Source organism: Peromyscus eremicus, chromosome 3 (genome assembly GCF_949786415.1).
Source record: "Peromyscus eremicus chromosome 3, PerEre_H2_v1, whole genome shotgun sequence".
NCBI classification, from domain to species: domain Eukaryota; kingdom Metazoa; phylum Chordata; class Mammalia; order Rodentia; family Cricetidae; genus Peromyscus; species Peromyscus eremicus.
In genome coordinates this window covers 52467209-52486761 of record NC_081418.1, presented here as the reverse complement: position 1 = coordinate 52486761, position 19553 = coordinate 52467209, and the positions used below count along the sequence as shown (strand labels likewise).

Sequence of the window (19553 nt, the reverse complement as noted above, 5' to 3'; positions counted from 1 at the left end):
CACACATACACACACACACACACACACACACACACACACACACATACACACACACAGGGTGCGGGGAGGGCTTTTACCTAACTTGTAGTATGCCCTTCTAGAAATCTGTAACTTTTACTTTGTGGCAATCTCCAAATCTTTGTGGCTGGATAACATAATTACACAATTTTCCACAAACACTTGCCAAAGAAACCACCATCCATCAACAACTTATGGTTATAAATTAAATATTCTTTCTTAGAACAGGACTCAGTCCAAACAAAGCCTGCATCTACAAGCTGTACACATGCTGTGCACATGTGCAAGGCTGTGGTTGTGGACTCTGTTACAGATCCATCCCTGGGAGTGCCTCGTCATCTGATCTGGTGAAGACATTGACAGCAGGGAATGCTTTTATTCATTTCAGAACTAGAGTGTGGACTGAACATTGGTAACAGTTTTTATTTCCTTCCCTAGGAGATTCGGCCTCAAGACATTGTTTTATTTTATCTAGTGATAAATCTCTCTCACAGAGAATGGGACAGATTTTCATTGAAAACTCATACTTTTGTCATCATGACATATTTGAAGTACATTATTCCTGGCACCTTTTGCTTGCCCCTCTTTTCTTACATGGACTGACAGCCTATGTAGGACAGCTAGAGATTTTCCAGTCTTTCTAATGCAGTAAGAGCTACTGCATAAGGATCCATGGAACCAAAATGGATCAGCTGCCACTCAAGAAATCACTGAGACTAGCAATGCTGGAAGATGGGATTGGAGTATGGAAGGGACAATGTACAGACAAAAGCTGAGTCTTTACGGGGGGAAAAAGTGTGAGGCTTTGTTGATCCCTTGCTAAAGGAGAGTAGAATAGAATTAGGGAAAAAAACAGTGAAAATAGTTTAAATGAACTTTACCAAAAAAATGCACAGTTTAGTTTCATCCATTTGCTCTCACATTTCCTGGTGTTCTTGTTTTTAACAGCTGAGTAATACCCCATTGTGTAAATATTCCACATTTTCTTTATCCATTCCTCAGCTGAGGAACATTTAAATTGTTTCCAGGTTCTGGCTATTACAAATAAAGCTGCTATTAACATAGATGAGCAAGTGTTCTTGTGGTATAATTGAGCATATTTTGGGTATATGCCTAAGCATGGTATAGCTGAGTCTTGTGGTAAGTTGAGTCCCACTTTTCTGAGGAACCATCACACTGGCTTCCAAAGTGGCTGTACAAGTTTGCACTCCCACCAACAATGGAGGAGCATTCCCCTTGATCCATTGTAGGTAAATTTCTAAATGGTCTTATTAAATAAAAAAACACAGAGCCAGATATAGGGGTGAAAATCTGAGAGAGATCAGAGGAATAGGAACAGCCACAGCTAACCTTACCTCACCAACTCGGCAGCTTCCAAATGCGAGCAACTTCCTGTCTACCCACACCTATATGCCTTGCTGTTCTGCCATCTGATTTGTTCTCTCTGTCCAGCTACATCACTTCCTCTTCCTGCCCAGCTCTGTCACTTCTTGCCTATTTGTACAGACCTCCAGACCTCCATAGTTAACTAGTGTTGGAATTTAAGGCATGTGCCACCATGCGTGGCTCTGTTCCCAGTGTGGCCTTGAACTCACAGAGTTTCAGACAGATCCCTGCCTGCCAAATGGTAGGATTAAAGGCATGTGCTACCATTGCCTGACTTCTTTGTTTACTTATAATGGCTGTTTTTTTCCCTCTGATCTCCAGACAAGCTTTATTTATTAAAGCACAAATAAAATATCACCACACTCCATGTCTTCTTCAGCATAAGCTATCACTTCTGTTTTTTATCTTAGCCATTCTGACAGGTATAAGATAGAATATAGGGGGAAAAATCATCCTGAGAAAGATAATCCAGACCAAGAAAGACAAATATGGTATGTACTCACTCACAAGTGGATATTAGCTGTAAAATAAAGGATAACCATGTTACAATCCATAGCCCCAGAGAGACTAGATAACAAGAAGAGTTCATGGGGAGGGAGGGACACCTAGATCTCCCTGGGAAAGGGAAATAGAAGAGATTCCATGAGTGGACTGAGGGCAGGTCAGGACAGGAACCTGAGTGATCAGGTTGGGGAAGGGCTGAGGAGAAGAGTACTGAAAGAGACTACTGGAAAGGGGCAGGGGATTTTGGGGTCAGGTAAAAGCCTGGGTCAAGAGAATCTCTCAGGAATCTACAAGGAAGACCCTAGCTTAGACTCCTAGCAAATGGAAGAAACATAGCCTGACCTGGCCGTCTCCTGTGACCAGATTGGTGCCTAGCCCAGTTGCCATCAGAGAAGCTTCTCCTAATATCATTTCTTGAAGAAGCTATCTTTTTTTCAAAAATGTATTTTTGTAACCTTTTAAAAAGATTAGGTGGCTATAGCTGTGTGACTTTATGTCTGAGTCCTCTATTCTCTTACACAAGACTAGTCTGTTTTTGCTAGTATACTTCTCATTATCTGCACGGTGGAATGGTGCCAACTGGAAGTGTGATATTTGGTGACAATACTATCCTTGCCATGACTACTGGATGAAAGGAGGAAACTGTGCAGGATAAGAAAATCACAAAGCAGATGAAAGAGAAGAAAAAGGAGAGCTGTAAGGCAACCATCCTGGCCTGACCCAAAGGGAGCTAGTTCAGAACTGGCAGCCTACCACTCCTAGACTGTGAAATGCCCATTTAGTATGAAATCTGCTGTGATTGACACTCATTCCAGTTCATTTCTGTTACTTCCTTCCAACCCAGAGCAGCACCTGCTTCCTGGGTTGGCTCCGTGAAGGGTTTGTGCTCTGAGGGGAATGCATATTTCAGCGCTGTGGACAGACTGCTGGCACAGAGGTACAGTGCTGAGTCTCCTGCCTCAGAGGACTGGATTTCCAGGCTGCAGGGTGAATTTGAAGGACACTCAGCTAAAAATCGTTTCTTGACCATGTCTGTTTGTTGAAGAACCTCTTGATTCTGAAAGCTAATCAAAAATGTAAACTCATTGTTCTTATTCTGTTGATACCAGAAAACAACAGCATGCCCCTTTTCAGGGTAACAGCTCATCTTTGCTTTCCACTCTTTCTCTTTGACCAAGTATCTTGGAGTCTGGATGACTTTGACATTAAAAGAGCCTAGAAGAGAAGGAAACCAGAGTTGTGAACACTGCCAAGAAAAGACCTTGACAAGGAAAAATACTTGGGTATGGGTTGACAATCTCAAGACAAGGATTGTCCTTTTGTGCTCAAAACTCACCTGTTCCCAGGAGACAAAGGGCTGTGTAGCAGAGGAGCCTTGTAGCCATGGTGGCTGAGAGGCAGGAAAAGGATGAGGTATTCTCATCCCTCAGAGGTAGCCTTCCTGTGACGTGACCCCTGTAGACTCATAGTTGTCATGTTCCTAATTCGTGTCACTTCCCAGTGCCATTCATGGTACATCAGGAAATCTTTTACCCTAAGACTGCAAACAGGCTGCGTGACATTTTTTGTGTTTAAATTTATTTGATAGAGCTAAGACTGTATATATTTCAGTGGTAAAGTGCTTGCCTTAAGTGTATGAGGCCCTAGGTTCTACCCGCAGTACTTCCAAAAGTGTTTTGTAACTATTTCTAATAGCATAAACAGCATCCTATATTCATAAATGTTATTTATAAATATAACACAATAAAAACATCAAAATACAAACCAAACTCGTTGTTCTCCTCCCCAGTCCTTGACACCCCAATTGTTGGAATTGCAGGATGAGTAATGGTAACCAAGTTCTTCTATTTCACCTCAGTGTTTGTGCTTCAAAATCACTTTTCTGATTACAAATTTTATCACACTTATTATTTCTTAAGTTATCATCTGCAAACCAATGGTGCCTTGGGAGAAAGCAAAACATTGTTACCTCTTACTATATGGCCTCAATCTAGATTGCAGGATAAAGTCAAGGAAAGTTATAAGGATAAGGGAGGAAGTTTGCTATACCCAGTAACTATATATATGTATGTGTGTTTGTGTGTGTGTATGTATGTGTGTATATACATATATATGTATATGTATATATATATATATACACACATATATGTTTGTATGTGCTCACGTGTACATATGCATGTGAGTATGCATGCATGTGCAGGGCAGAGGGCAATATCAAATATCTTTCTCAATCTTGTACCTTATTTTAATTTAAATTAAAAATTACATGAATTTATATATTTATTTTGTATTGGCCTTGGAGGTATGTATGCACCATGGCATGTGTGAGAAAGTCAGAGGCCAACTTTCAAGAGTCATTTTTCTCCTGCTATGAAGGTTTCAGGAATGGAACTTAGATTTTCAGTCTTGGTGGCAAGGAACATCTTCACACACTAAACCACGACACCTGTCTTGTACCTTTTTTTTTATTTTAGGGGGAAGGAGGTTGCAACGAGACAGTGTGTCACTTATATCAGGAGCTCACTGATTCTGCTAAGAGACCTAAAGAGCATGTACTCGAGATACGCCTGTCCTCACCTCACCAGCATTGTGACTGTAAGTATATACCGCTGGGTCTGGCTTTTTTTTTTTTTTTCAGTGTGGGTTCTTGATTTTAAATTCAGTTCCTTGTAATGTGATAAGCATTATAGTAACTCAACACTGCCAGTAATATTGAATAGACATTTAGTGATACATGGGGAAATACATAAGACAAAAAAAAAGTATAAATGGCACACTATGTCTTAATAGTCAGAATTCTGGGAATGTAATAATATGGAGTGATTATAAAGGCATGTGGTGAACTGTATTAAATTTTTGGCACAGCTGTTTTTACTGTTGGCAGGAGACTGATAGACAATTCATTTCATTTCTGGAAGAAATGGATGTGGAAAACCAGGCACCAGGACAGGAGTGCACACAGAGAAATGCGGAGTGCTTCCCTCACCTTGCATCTAAGGGGAACACTACATGGGGGAGTTGCATCCATAGTCAAATAACTTCTTTGTGGCTTTAAAACACATACAAATGTCACCAGAGTTGGGTGTTCCCTGAGAAGTCCACCGTAAGATCATTACACATTGATTCTGCCTTTAGAGATTTAAAATTCAGGCCGAGAAGGACTCAGGCTGATCTTTATCAGGCTGGTGAAATGATACCAACAGAATCTGTAATCTTTTAGCCACTGTCTTATCCCTGCTGTGAGTACTGTAGGAAAGAAGAGAGATGCTGGGCATGGAGAAGAGCACATTGCAGACAAAAGAAGAAAAAAAATATGTGGTGTGGAAAGTAGCCTTCCCACACCGGCTGTTTTCAAGCTATTAGTCTGTCAGTCCTTGACTTCTGAACATACTCTGGCTTTTTGTGAAGCAGGTGATAGCTCACACTGGCTGCAGTTATTCATTTCCAATTCACATTATCACCTACTTCCTGGTGAGTCTGTGACTGGTTTGTGCACTGAGGAAAATGCACATTTTAGCTGTGTAGACAGTCTGCTGGCTCAGAGGTGCAGTGCATAGTTTCCTGCTCCTGAGGACTGAATTTCCAGTCTGCAGGGGGAGTTTGAGGGACACTCTGGAGACTCCCTCCTTGACCCAGTCTATTTGTTCCAAAACTTGTTGACTCTGGAAACTGATTAACATACTTAACTCTGTGTTCTTTCTGTTGATACCAGCAAACAAAATTATGATCTTTTTCAGGATTACAGCTCATCTTTCTGTCCTGTCTCTTAGACCAGATGGTCTCGGAGTCTGAGGAACGTCTGCATGAAGTGAACCTGGAAAGGAGGAAAAGAAGGTTGTGAACACAGGAGGGATCCTGACAAAAAAGGGTTGGCTCTACGGTTGGCAGTCTCCAGACAAGGATTGTCCTTCTGTGTTCAGGACCTACCTGCTTCCAGGAGACAGACTGTTGCATAGTACAGGAGTCTTCCACCCATGGCAGCATACAGTTAGGAAAATGATGAGGTGTTTCTCTCCTCAGCAGCAGCCTCCCAGTTCTCTCCTCAGCAGCAGCCTCCCAGTGACACGATCCCTTTGAAGACTCATAATTGTCTCGTTATTTACTGAACTACTTTATGTTGTCAATAGGATAGCCATCAAATAGATTGGGTGATAATTTACATATTTTATACTGACATCATAAAAATCCAAACTGTAAAAAGCTATAAAGCAGATAACAAAATAAAAATTTCATAATATTGCTTAACAATATAATCATCAGTCATTTGGTCATATTCTCCTCTCTCTCTCTCTCTCTCTCTCTCTCTCTCTCTCTCTCTCTCTCTCTCTCTCTCTCTCGTGTGTGTGTGTGTGTGTGTGTGTGTGTGTGTGTGTTGTATGTGTGTGTGTGTGTGTGTGTGTGTCTGTGTGTCTGTGTGTCTGTGTGATTTTCTATTTAGCCCAGGTTGGACTCAAATTTCTCATCTTCCATCCTTATCATCCTAACTCTTGCAAGCTACTTTTACAACTACATATCTGATTTTACTTACTATTTCTTAAATTGTCATCTGCATTTTATATTCAAATGACTCTTTAGAGAAAGTGAGCATCTGGAATGTCATGGTATACTGACACTGCTAGACTCCCTCAGTCTCGATCACAGTATAATTTCATGAAATAGGAAGGAAAATGAGAAAGTCTAACACAATTTCAAGTGGAATTTTAGAATTTTTGAAGACCCTCCCCACAGTGATTAGGAAAACACATAAAATAACGTAAGTACACATCCTCTATCTCTTAAAAATCATGATTCTGAGTTGATATATAGGACTATAGATGGTTGTAAAAGTATATGAAGCACTGTATGGGAAGGTCTACACAAAGTTTTTAAATGTTGGCACAAGGCTGAAATTGTTACATGAGAGAATATAATGATGTGAATTATTTAGAAGGGAAGGACTAGATAAACACATACAAAATACAGTGTTCCACTTACTTTGAGCTTGGGGTGAATGAACTGTAAGTGGAAGATTTGAATCACTGATAGAGTAACAATTATCTGACTTTAAAATACTTTGATATGTGGCCAGAACTGGGGGGTCCCTTGACAAACCCATTGCTGAATTGGCACATATCACTTTTTTTCTCTTGAGATTTTTAAACTCTAGCTCAGACAGATCCATACTGACGCTTATCTCCATGGTAGAATGACACCATGGAGATATATGGTCTTTGGTGACCATTTAGTTCTTACCATAAAAATTGGATGCAAAAGAAAGAGAGTGGAGGGGTGGTGGGCAAGAGCCAGACAAAAGAGAAATGTGTGATGTGAAGAGTAGGCTCCCACGCTTCACTTGCCGCCTGTCATTCCTTCACTTCTCACCATCCTCTAGCCACTGCTGTGACTTGCACTGGCTCCAGTTAATTCCTGGCACTTCCTTCCCAGTGTGTCACCTGCTCCTTAAGTTGGCTCCCTGCGTGGTGGGTTTGTGAACTGGAGGGAGTGCACAATTCAGCACTGTGGACTGACTGCTGGTGCAGAGGTACAGTGCTGAATCTTCTGTCTCAGAGGGTTTGACTTCCAGGGGGCTGGGTGAGTTTGAGGGACACTCCACTGAGAAACTTTCTTTGACCAAGTCTATTTGTTCAATAACTTGTGGACTCTCAAAGTAAACCACGAAACTTAGCTCTTTGTTCCGCCTTTGTTGGTACCAATAAACAGTAGTGCGCCCCTTTGCAGAACTGCAGCTCATCTTTGCTTTTTCTCCTTTCTCTTGGAGGAGACCTGTTGGTGTCTGGACAACACTGGCATCAAAAGAGCCTGCAAGAGAAAGAAATGAGAAGTGGAACACAGCCTAGTATGGATATTGACAAAGATAAAGAGTTGACCAGAAAGTTTTCTTTAAGCTTAGGTCTCGCCTGGCCCCAGGAGACAAAAGGATACCCAGCAAAGGGACCTTGCACCCATGGCCATACTGGAGCATTGAAGGAATGAAATATGTTCAATTTTGTCACCAAGCTTCCTGTGACATGTTTCCTTGGCAGACTCAATGGTTATGTTGCTGCTTCATGTTACGCTCAAAATGTTCATGGTAACAGAAAGAGAACTTGCCCTACTCAGTAACTACAATTTGTTGATGGTTTATCCACAGAAAAGTATTTTACAACTATTTCCCTAACATAAACAGTATAGCTATATTTTGAGAAGTCCTAAAATCAACAAATACTAGAGTTGAAATATTGCATTACTGCTAGATAATGCTTACAATAATATTTTCTTTTAATTACTTTTTACCCATTTGTTTTTAAAGAATATTTTAATTTATACTTTGAAAATTTCATGTTCGTGGATAATGTGTTTTCCCCCTTTCACTTTCAACATCCTCCCAGGACCTGCCAACACATATTCCTCCCATTTTCATTAATTAATTAATTATAATCCACTGAGCTCAGTTAGTGAGATCCATACACGTATGGGCATGAAGTCATCCACCAGGGTATGAATACCCTCCCAATGGCCACCCACCAAAGGAAAGAGACTTTCTCTCACCTGGCAGTCCTAACAGTAGCTCCTCAGCAAAGGGTGGAGCCTCAGAAGCTTAAGTTCTTTATTTATTTTGTTTTGTTTTGTTCTTTCCCTGTTCTATTACACATATACAATGCAATATGATGATATTCTCTCCCATTGTGACCCTATTCCCCTTTTTCCTCTCACATAAAACCCCTTTCCCCCCCAAAAGACCCCTTCCTGCTTTCTTATTCTTAATAATATTCATCCCCCCTCTCTCCCATTAACATATCTCTAACTCTCTCTCCATTCTCTATTCTAATTACATCATTGTCTTTATTACTTCTTAAACCACTTGTTCCTTTATCCTAAAACTGGTGATGTCTTGGGACAGAGGACTGCATTGTGGAGTAGATTGAACCTACTGTCACTGATAGACTGGCTCATTCCAGTTAGTGGAGAGTGTCGGGGGGAAAGATGAAGGAATGGGAGAAAGGCTTGTGCACCTCTAGGTGGAAATGGAGACAAAAAGCAATTTTGAAGAATGTTCTGTTAATATTCAGTTATATAAAATGAAACACACATGTTGTGATAGACCATATCTCGACCCTCATGTTTCTGTCTATACTATGCTATTAAGAGATTATAACATTCCATGAAGCATTCTGTTCAAGGGTTTCAATGCTGGCAGGGGACTGGAGTAAAATTGGTTTCTTTCCTGAAATATGTGGATATGGAGGGGATACTGTACATGATTTAGAAGGAAGAGACAGCATGAGCAAAACAAAAGTGTTTCACTTACTTGAGCTCGGAGGGAAACTCTAAGAGGTAGAATTTCATTCACAATAGAGTAACACTGATGTGATTTTAAGTCTTATTCACATGGCTAGAATTTGGAGCTCACTGAGAAAGTTACAGTTGGATTATGATGAAGCATTTGTGTTCTTGAGATTTTAAGCCAGACTTAGAAGGAGACAAGCTTATCTTTAGAAAAAAATTTTGTATACAAATCAGTGTTTCAGTATGAGTTTTTCATTTTCATATATGTCTATCATTAAACGTGTTTAAAAACTACCCTGACATTTTCTTTCCTCCCTTTCCTCATCCTCCTCCTTTCTCCACTCCCTCTTGTTTTCCTGTTGCACATTCTCCATTATCCTCCCATGCTTTCCTCGACTCTAGGTTCTTTCCTCCCCCTCACAGTCCCTTTACTGCTTTCATGCCATATAGATACTTTAACCCTAGATTCTGCGTATGAGAGAATACATGGTACTTTTCTGTTTGTAAGTTAAAACATGATATTTGATATTTTCTTTCTGAGCCTGGATAATTTTTCTTGCCATAATCATTTCTTTCTTCTTTACATTTTTTCATTCTTTACAGATGAACAAAATTCTACTGTATATACGCAGCACATTGATCTATTGATGGAACTCTCACCTAGTTCTCTATTTTGCCATTGTGAACAGTGAGGTTAAAAAAAATGGTGCACAAATCTCTCTATGGCATGCTAGTTTAAATCCAACTGATTCATGCACATAGTGTATGGTGTAAATGGATCATGATACTTTGGGTTTTAACTGTGGGGTTCATACCAATTATTGTATGGCTATATCGGTTTGTGTTCCCATCAGTGACATGGAAGGATTCTTCTCCCACATCCTTACCAGCAAGTGTCTCTTGTCACCTGTCTTCTTGGCCATAGCCACTCTGATCACACCTCGATGTGGTTTTAGTTTGCATTTCCCTGATGGTGAAGGGTTTTGAAGACTTTTTCAATTTATATTAGCCATTTGTATTTATTCCTTTGAAAATGTATACTCGATTCATTTATTGACTTGGTAATTTATGTGAGGCAATGTTTAACCTTCAAAACTTTACATAGATTATAGATAAAAATCTCCTTCAGATACACAGGAGAGAGGATTTTCTCCTGTTGTGTACTCTCTTTCTTTAGAGATTATTTCCTTTACTGTGAGAAGATCTAAATTCCATGACATTCATGGGATTATTTCCTATGCTGTTAGAATCCTTTTCAGAAAGGCCTTCCCTGTATGTTTTATTTCTCTTTTCCTCTAGTATTTTAAGTGTTCCTGGTCTTACATTGAGGTCTTTGATTAATTTTGAATTGATTTTTTGAGTAAAGAGACATGGGTTGTTTCATTCGTTTACATGTGATATTCAGTTTTCTAAGCATTGTTTACTAAAAGGGTAATCTCTTTTTCTGTTCATACTTGTCATGTCTTTTCAAAGATCAGGAGGTTATATATGGGTGAGTGTATTTCTGGGTGCTCTATTGCATTCACTGGTCTCTGTGTCTCTTTTTGTGGACAGCCTGATATTTATCAGTATGGTAGAGTAGAGTAGTGTGTGGCTTATTTGTGATCTTGATGACAATTTATTATCACCATGAGTACTGCATTATAAGAAAATGTTTGTAGGTAGAAAGATAAAATAATAAGGGACACAAGGAAGGAGAAAATTGTGATATGAAAACAACTATCCTAGACCAGATCCTGGGTGTGGGGTAAGAACTATTTCAGAATTCTCAGCCTATCAGTCCTTGACTTCTCAGACTTGTGTGAAACAAAGCTCTCAGCCGCTTGCATTAGCTCCAGTTAACTTGTGTTACTTCCTTCCAATCAGGAACATCACCTGCTTCCTGAGTTGACTCCACACAGGGTTTGTGCACAAAGGAGAACACACGTTTCAGTTCTCTGGACCGAATGCTGGCACAGAATACAGCGTGGAGTCCATCGCTTCTGAGCACTGTGTTTGCAAGCTACAGGGTGAGTTTGGGGGACATCCAGCTAAGAATCACTCCATTCACTATGTCTGTTTGTTGAAGAATGTCTTGATTCTCTAAGTACACCAAAAACTGATATTCTTTGTTCTGGTCCTGCTGATACCTGAAAACAGTAATATGTCCTTTTTTTACAGCTTATCTTTTCTCTCTGTTCTCTCCTCTGGGCCAGGTGACTTGGAATCTGCATAACTTTGGCATCAAAACAACCTGGAAGAGAAGAAAACAGTAGACAGAATGCAAACCAAAAAGGATCAGGGCAAAGAAAGTCAAGGATGGATAGTAAGCAATCTCAGCACATGTCCCGATGACTCATCTGCTCCCAGGACCCAGCGGGCTGTGCAGCAGCAAAGCCTTGCAGCTATGATGCCTTAGAGCTAAGAAAAGGTTGAGGGTCTCACACCTTATTAGTAGCTTTCCTGTGATGTGCTCCCAACAGACTCATAATTGTCGTGTAGCTGATCATCTATATGAAGTTAGCATATATGGCTGCATATAGTATACTTTGCAAAATACTTTTGTTGACTTCTAAAATGTATAATAATTCATATTTTAAGTAATACAACAAATATAAAAACGAAACAGTATACTATTAACAAAGTCTTCATTGGTGATACTCTTTGTTCTCTCTCTCTCTCTCTCTCTCTCTCTCTCTCTCTCTCTCTCTCTCTTTCTGTCAGCCATACTAGACTTCAGACTGTGATCTGTCTTCCACATGCCCATTGCAGGGACTACAGGCTTTGGACACCATACTTCATTCTTTTTCTTTTATTTGTACATTTTTTTCTATTAAAAACTTGATTTTATTTATTGCTTCTTAAGTTCTCACCTGCATTTTATGATAAAACCAGTGATGTCTTGGGAAAGGACAAAAGGCTGGTATCCCTTAATATACAGACAGTGCAAAACTGGCTTGATTTGGATAACTGCCCCAGCCAGCCGGGTGTCAATGGGGATGACCCACCTGTGGGAGAGAATGAAAGGGATGGGAGACACGAGAGAAGACAGCAAGATAGTGTGTTCTGATCAAGCTGCAAATTTTATTCTCCTCAGCAAGGCTTATATAGCATGGGAGGGGGAGGGAAGGAGGGAAGGGGTGCACGATGTGCCTTACGTGCAGGTGAAGGGGGGGACATGCAGGTGAAGAACTACGTGCAAGTCATGAGGCTGCTAGGTGGTAAGGTCACTGGTCAGGGCCCATTGTTCTGTTGCTATGCTACCTGACCTGCCTGACCTGTTCTTTATCTTTGTGGGCATCTGGTTTAGGGCAGGGGCTTGCTTTCTGGCCTAGCTAGTACTTTTCCATGGTCCATGTTTGGTCCCCGACAGATAACTATATAATTTCATGAGGAGATATGAGGCTAAAGGGGGACCCTGATGTACTTTAAAGTGATATTTTAAATTTTACAGTAATTTTCAAGCACTCTCTGGTGCCATGCCAATAAATAAAACAAAATAAAGTAAATAAAGTAGCCCTCCAAGTATCAATAATCATGATTCTGGGAATGCAATACAATGATGTGATTATAAAGGCACATGGTAACTGCATGAATTGCTCCATGTGAGTGTTTTCAATGCTGGCAGAAACTGGAGGAAATGTGTTTTCTTTTCCAGAAGAGGTCACAGAATGCTATGGGTCATTAGAAGAGAGAGACTGCACAACTCACAGAAGCAGGACTTTGTTCACTTTAGACTTAAAACAGAGATGGAGTGCCAGAACTGCATCCATAATAAGCAAATATTTGCATGACTTCCAGCACATACAGATGTGCTAGAGCAGGGTTCTCATCAAGAAGACGATGACTGCACCATCAAAACTTGTTTCTTTCTCTTGAGGTATAAATACAAATTCAGGAAGGTCAAGAGATGATCAGCAGTTAAGGGCATCTGGCTTCCGGGAAAGGGCACAAATTCAGAGCCCATCACTCTCATCAGGAGGCTCAGAACTGTCTGTAACTCAAGCTCCATGAGATATGACCCCCCTCTTCTGGACTCTATGGGTGTCTGCACTCAAATGTGCACGTGTGTGCATTTGTGCATACACACACACACACACACACACACACACACACACACACGCTTAACTTTTTTTTCTTTTTAAAAGCCTAAACCTCAAATACAAATTAAAAAAAAAAAATGATACTAAGCAACATCAAAGGCATAATAGGATGCCAAAGGGAAGTTGTGATCTTCAGTGATTATCTTATTTTAGCCATGAGCACGGTGTGAAAGGAGAGTGGTGGCAGGTAGGTACAGGCAAGCATGAGGCAGGAAAAACAGGAGAGTAATGTGGTATGAAGAGCAGCTCTCTCAGACCTGTCCTAGAGGTCTGTTTCCGAGATGTCAGGCTGTTGCTCCTGTGCCTCTAAACACCCTCTAGCCTTGTGTGAAATCTGCTGCATTTGGTATCAGAGCTGGTAAATTTCTGTTACTTTCTTCTAGAGTCTGGTATTAACCCGCTTCCTGAGGTCTGTCCACAATGGGGTTTGTGCACTGAGGGGAATGCACATTTCAGTGCTGTGTATTCACTGCTGGCACAGAGGTACAGTGCTGAGTCTCCTGCCTCTGAGGACTGGATTTCCAGGTTGCAGCGTGAGTTTGAGCGGCACTCAGCTAAGAATCGTTTCTTGACCAAGTCTGTTTGATCAATAATTTCTTCATTTCGAAAGTTAATCAAAAGTTTAAGTTCTCTTTTTTCGTTCTGTTGATACCAGTAAAAGGCAGTATGTCCTTTTTTAGGGGTGCAGCTCATTTTTGCTTTCTGTCCTTTCTCTCTGACCAGATATTCTGGAGTCTGGGTTACTTTGGCATCAAAAGATCCTGGAAGAAGAGACAAAAAATGAGAACAGCCGGAAGGAACTCTGAGGAGAAAAGAGGTTCGGTTCTGTAGTTTGGAGTGTCAGGACAGGGCTTTTTTTTTTTTCTCAGTACTCACCAACTTCAAGGAGACAAACTGCTACACAGAAGAACAGCCTTGCACCCATGGCCACACTAGGGGAGGCAGAGGGTGCACTGTCTTCACGGTCCATCTGCAACCTTCCTGTGACGTGATCGTCTGTAGACTCAACTCTGTTATTGCTTCATGCTACCACTGAGGAAGTTCTTAGTATCAGAAGAGAAGCTTTTCCACCTTGATAAATAGAACTCATTGACTAATCATGCAAAAACAGTTTATGGGTATTTTATTAACATAAATTCCCATTTATTAACACTACATTCTCATTCAATGAAGTCATCAAATTATAGGAATATCAGGATTAAAATATGCTACTGCTAGATAATGCTTACACTATGTGTTTTGTGTTTTATTCTTTGACAACTCATTACATATGTAACCATTATGTACATATATGCATGTGTGTACACGTTACTTTGATTATATTCCTGCCGCTTCAATGAACCTATTTTTCTTCCCAAGTCTCTCTTCTGTTTTCCTAATACATTAGTGATTCTCTCTCTCAGCCACGCCATTACTGTAATTACAAGCTCAAATCACCATGGTAGCTTTCTCTCACTCTCTGTGTATATTAATGCACCAAAATCTCTCCCTTTACTGTTTCCTATTAAATTATTGACATTATTCACTTATTCTTAAGTGTCCATCTGCATCTTTATCATAAAACTGATGCTGTCATGGGCTAGAGCAAGAGGGGTTGTGGAATACAGTGAAGCCACTGTCAGTGCTAGAAGAGGCTTGATCTGGTCACTGGATAACACCAGTGGGAAAGATGAGGACGGGAGAAGGGTTGTGTGCTTCACTGGGGGACTAGAACATACATCAGTCATGGATATCCCTGTGGTTCCAGTACTCAGATGCCAGGACATGTAGTACTATGAAGTTATCATGTGTTATGTACAAGGATTTCAATGCTGGAAAGAAGCTTTTGGTGGTTTATTTCTTTTCTGGAAAAGAAGTAGATTTTGAATATTTTCTTTCATTTAGAAGGGGCAGACTAGACAAACACACAGAAACCTGAAGTGTTTTATTTAAGTTGAGCTCAGGGGGAAATCCAAGCAGCAATATTGTATTATTTGATCTGAAGATACTCCATATGTAGGTAGAGCTGAGAGTTCACCAGGAAAACCATGACTAAAACATTACAAACCCATTTCCTCTTATGATTTTTAATATAGGCTCAGGAGTAACTAGACTTATCAGTGTGGCAAAATGATGCCAACCGACTTTATGATCTTGGTAATCACCTGATTCTGCCCATGAAGAGCACAGGAATGAACTGCGCAGGGTCAGAAGAACAGAGCAGACAAAATGAGGAGAGAAATGCAACATGAAGGGCAGCCATCCCTGACTTGGTGTGAACATGCTGTTTGTGAACTCTCTCTTCTGAACTCTCTCGATCCTGTATGAAGTCTGTGAGCTTGACACAGGCTTTGGTTAATTTCTCTTCCTTCCTTCCAACCCAGAGCATCACCTGCTTCTTAAGTTCGCTTCACGGTGGGTTTGTGAACTGAGGGAAATGAACATTTCAGCACTGTGGACTGACTGCTGGCACAGAAGTACAGTGCAGAGTCTCCCAGTTCCGAAGTTTTGATTTCCAGGTTGCAGGATGAATTTGAGTAACATTCAGCTGAGAATCGCTCCTTGACCATGTCTATTTGATCAAGAGGCTGTTGGTTCTGAAAGTAAATCAGGAACTTTAACTCTTTGTTCTGCCTCTGTTGGTACCAAAAAACAGCAGTGTGCCCCTTTTCAGGGCTACACGTCATCTTTGCTTTCTGTCCTTTCATTTTGGTCAGATGTCTTGGAGTCTGAGTAACTGCAGCATCAAAAAAGCCTAGAAGAAAATAAAACAGAACATATGAAAACAGGCCAGCAGCAACTCTAACAAGGAAAACTATTTGGGTCTGTTGCTGGTGAACTGTAAACAAGAGTTCATTTTACGAGCTTAGGTCTCACCTGCCCGAAGGAGGCAAAGTGCTACCTAGCAGATGAGCCATGCACCCATGGCCACACTGGAGCAGCAGAGGATGTGGTGTTTTCATGCTTCATCACTAAACTTCCTGTGACATCATCCTTTGGTTGACTCAGTCCTTATGTTACTGCTTTGTGTTACCACCAAAGCAGTCTATGCTACCAAAAGAGCCTTTCTTTAATCAGTAAATATAATTTGTTAAAGTTTCACTCATTTAAAAAGAATTACATAGATTTTGCTGTTATAACAGTACATCTGTATTTTAAGAAGTTATAAAATAAACAGAATATCAAATTTAAAATATCATGCTACTGTTAGATATGTTTAAACAATTAATTCATTAATAATATTCTTTATAATATAGTATTTTAGTGCTCTCTCTCTCTCTCTCTCTCTCTCTCTCTCTCTCTCTCTCTCTCTCTCTGTCAAAATCAGCAATGTAGCCTATCAATTATAGACCTGAGCCACCACACCAGTGAGTTTCCTCTTCTGTATACATAAGTACATTCCTCTTTCCCCTTTTACTTTTCTGTTGAATTATTAATTTTGTTTATTCATTCTTAAATCACCATTTGCATCTTTATCATAAAACTAATCTGATAAAGTCAAAGACTGTGCAATCTACTAAACTTAATGTCATGTTAGACTGGCTTCACCTAGCTACTGGGTTGTGAGCAGAGACGAGGACTGGGAGAAATACTGTGCTCTGCTATGTGGGACCAGAGGTAGAGAGTAACTTTCAAGATATATAAAGCGAGCCACATATGCAGTAGTCCCTGACTCAAACCTCATGTTTCTGACTCTACAGTGCTATTGGGAGATTATAAAAGTTCGTGACATCTTCAGCTCAGGGGTTTCAACACTGTCAGTGAGCTGGAGGAAAACTGGTTTATTTCCTGGAAAAGGTGACATGGAGGGAGTATTGTGCACCTTTGAGAAGAAACAGGTAGGATATGTACATAGAAACATGGGGTGTCTCACTCATTTTCAGCTTAGGGAGGAGGGGAATCAGATTTGTACCATTAATAAAATAACCTTTATGTGGGGTTAAAATAGATATGTATGTGTCTACAATGGGCTTTCTGGGACACAATTGTGCTTCGATCTTCACAAACCCAAATCCATTTTTTCTTGAGATTTTTAAGCCTAAGCTAACAAAGCACTATGTTCATGTTTGATTAGCCTGGTGGAAGGAGGTCAATACAACTTGTCATCTTTGGTGACTGTTTTATTCGTCCCATGAAAATTGGATTAATGAGAAGGAAAGTAAGCTGAGGGACAAAAGCAAGAGGCAGACAAAGACAGAGAAAAAGAGTCACATGAAACCACTAAATGATGAGGTGTTTGCAGGCTTCTTCTGCAACCTTCCAGTGAAGTGACCACTGCGAACACAGTTGTTACAGTACTGTTTCGTGTACCACCAAAGCAATTCAACTTATATTAGTCTATAACTGGCCTCACACTTGGATTCCTCCTGTTTCTTGCTTGCTTGGATCCCGGGCCCTAGCTACCACAGCACCTCTTCTCTTCTTTCTTCCACCCTTTTCTATTGAAGTACTGACTCTATGTTTCCGAATTCATCCTCTTCAACTTTATGATAAAACTGATAATATCTTGAGAGAGAGAAAGAGATTGTGAAATCTCTGCTTGGCACTGCTTGACTGGTCATCCTAGGCCAGTGAGAAACGTTATGGGCAGATATGAGTTTTGGGAGAAAGGCTTTGAACTTCTACATTAAGAGTGGACCCAACAGTGAGTCAGTCTCAAGAGTCCTCTCACATTCTGAAAATATATAAAATATATACTTCTTTTCTCAATAATCACATTTCTGGACACACACACACACACACACACACACACACACACACACACACACACACATATGCTTCTGAGATCTTTATGCCCAGGCTTGAAAGGGCCAGGCTGATCTTTATCAGCATGGTGGAATGCTGAGAGAGAATTTGAGATCTTTGGTGACCACCTTATTTTCACCATGAGTACCACATGAAAAGAGACAGGTAGTGAACACCATCAGAAACTGATAAAGCTGAGGAAAGAGGAGAAGCACACTGTATGAAGATCATTCTCCCCAGTTCTGGCCCCACGGTCTTTCAGAACTGTCAGGCTGTCACTCCTCTGCTAGGCACCTTCTAGCCTCGCCGTGATTGACACTGGCTCCGGTTCATTTCTGTCACTTCCTTCCAACCCAGAGCAGCACCTGCTTCCTGCGTTGGTTCCATGGAGGGTTTGTGCACTAAGGAGAATGCACATTTCAGTGCTGTGGACAGACTGCTGGCACAGAGGTACAGTGCTGAGTCTCCTGCCTCAGAGGACTGGATTTCCAGGCTGCAGGGTGAGTTTGAAGGACACTCGGCTAAGAATCGCTCCTTGACCAAGTCTGTTCTTTCACGAACTTCTTGGCGTTGAAAAGAAATCAAAAACTGTAACTCTTTGTTCTGCTTTTGTTGGTACCAATAAACAAAAGTGTGTCCACTTTCAGGGCTACAGCTCATCTTTGCTTTCTGTCCTTTTGCTTTGAACAGATGTTGTGGAGTCTGGATAACTTGACCATCCAAAGATCCTAAAAGATAGGAAAACAAAAAGTATGAAAAAGCCCAAGTGGCCCAAGAGGAATCTTGACAAGGAACAAGGCTTGGAGCTACTGTCGGGAATCCCCCAACCAGGAGTCACCTGCTCCCAGGAGACAAAGGGCTACACAGCAGAGAAGCCTTGTGTTCATAGTTGCATTGACTAGCAGAAGGAGGCGTCAGACCTTGACAGTGACCTTCCTATGACATCATCCCTTTTCAGATTCATAGTCGTCATGTTATAGACACATGTTACTGACACAATTCACAGTATAGAAGGAAAATTTTAACACAGTGAATAAATTTTTTTTACTAATATGAACAACTCATATATATTTTAGACAGCAAAAAATAAAATAAGTTACAGTACAAAGCATCTTACCACTACTAGACAATGACAAGACTGTTCATGCACCAGTGATAATCTCTGATGTTCTCTGTCTCAGTCCCCCTTTCCAAAAGCATATACATGTGTGTATAAGCATGCTTATCTCCATATGTACATATATGTACTGAGACACAATACTTTTTACTAAATGATCTCTAATTGCTCTCTTATAATCCCCTTTAGCTAATTATTATCCTTCCTTGTCAATGTATATCCATTTTATGTATAATTTAACTTATGTTCTCAATTGACTCCTAATATCCTTTCTCATTAACTTGTACATTGGTTTCTATCTTACAAATGGACATTGTTTCTGGCTACTTATCATCTAATTAACTTTATGTAACTGATTCCTACTATCACTGCTGTTTTATAATTTTGTTACTGACCACCGCTTTGAAAATAGTTATTACTGTGGTTATTTTCTTTTGCCTTTCAGCTTGTTTATT

The 19553-nt window shown here is 40.4% G+C and overlaps 1 pseudogene and 3 gene segments (V, D, J or C); all 4 read right to left on the bottom strand.

Annotated features, from left to right (window-relative positions):
* Window positions 1–2686: 2686 nt before the first annotated feature.
* Window positions 2687–3293, bottom strand: LOC131906263 (T-cell receptor beta chain V region 3H.25-like). The segment is given in 2 exon segments: window positions 2687–3123; window positions 3245–3293. Coding segments are annotated over 2 exon segments (486 nt in total).
* A 10332-nt stretch (window positions 3294–13625) lies between these two features.
* On the bottom strand, window positions 13626–14226 carry LOC131906262 (probable non-functional T cell receptor beta variable 23-1). The segment is given in 2 exon segments: window positions 13626–14017; window positions 14133–14226. Coding segments are annotated over 2 exon segments (486 nt in total).
* Window positions 14227–15634: 1408 nt separating this feature from the next.
* LOC131906260 (probable non-functional T cell receptor beta variable 23-1) lies at window positions 15635–16161 on the bottom strand (annotated as a pseudogene).
* A 2117-nt stretch (window positions 16162–18278) lies between these two features.
* LOC131906259 (probable non-functional T cell receptor beta variable 23-1) lies at window positions 18279–18868 on the bottom strand. The segment is given in 2 exon segments: window positions 18279–18709; window positions 18820–18868. Coding segments are annotated over 2 exon segments (480 nt in total).
* Window positions 18869–19553: the final 685 nt, after the last annotated feature.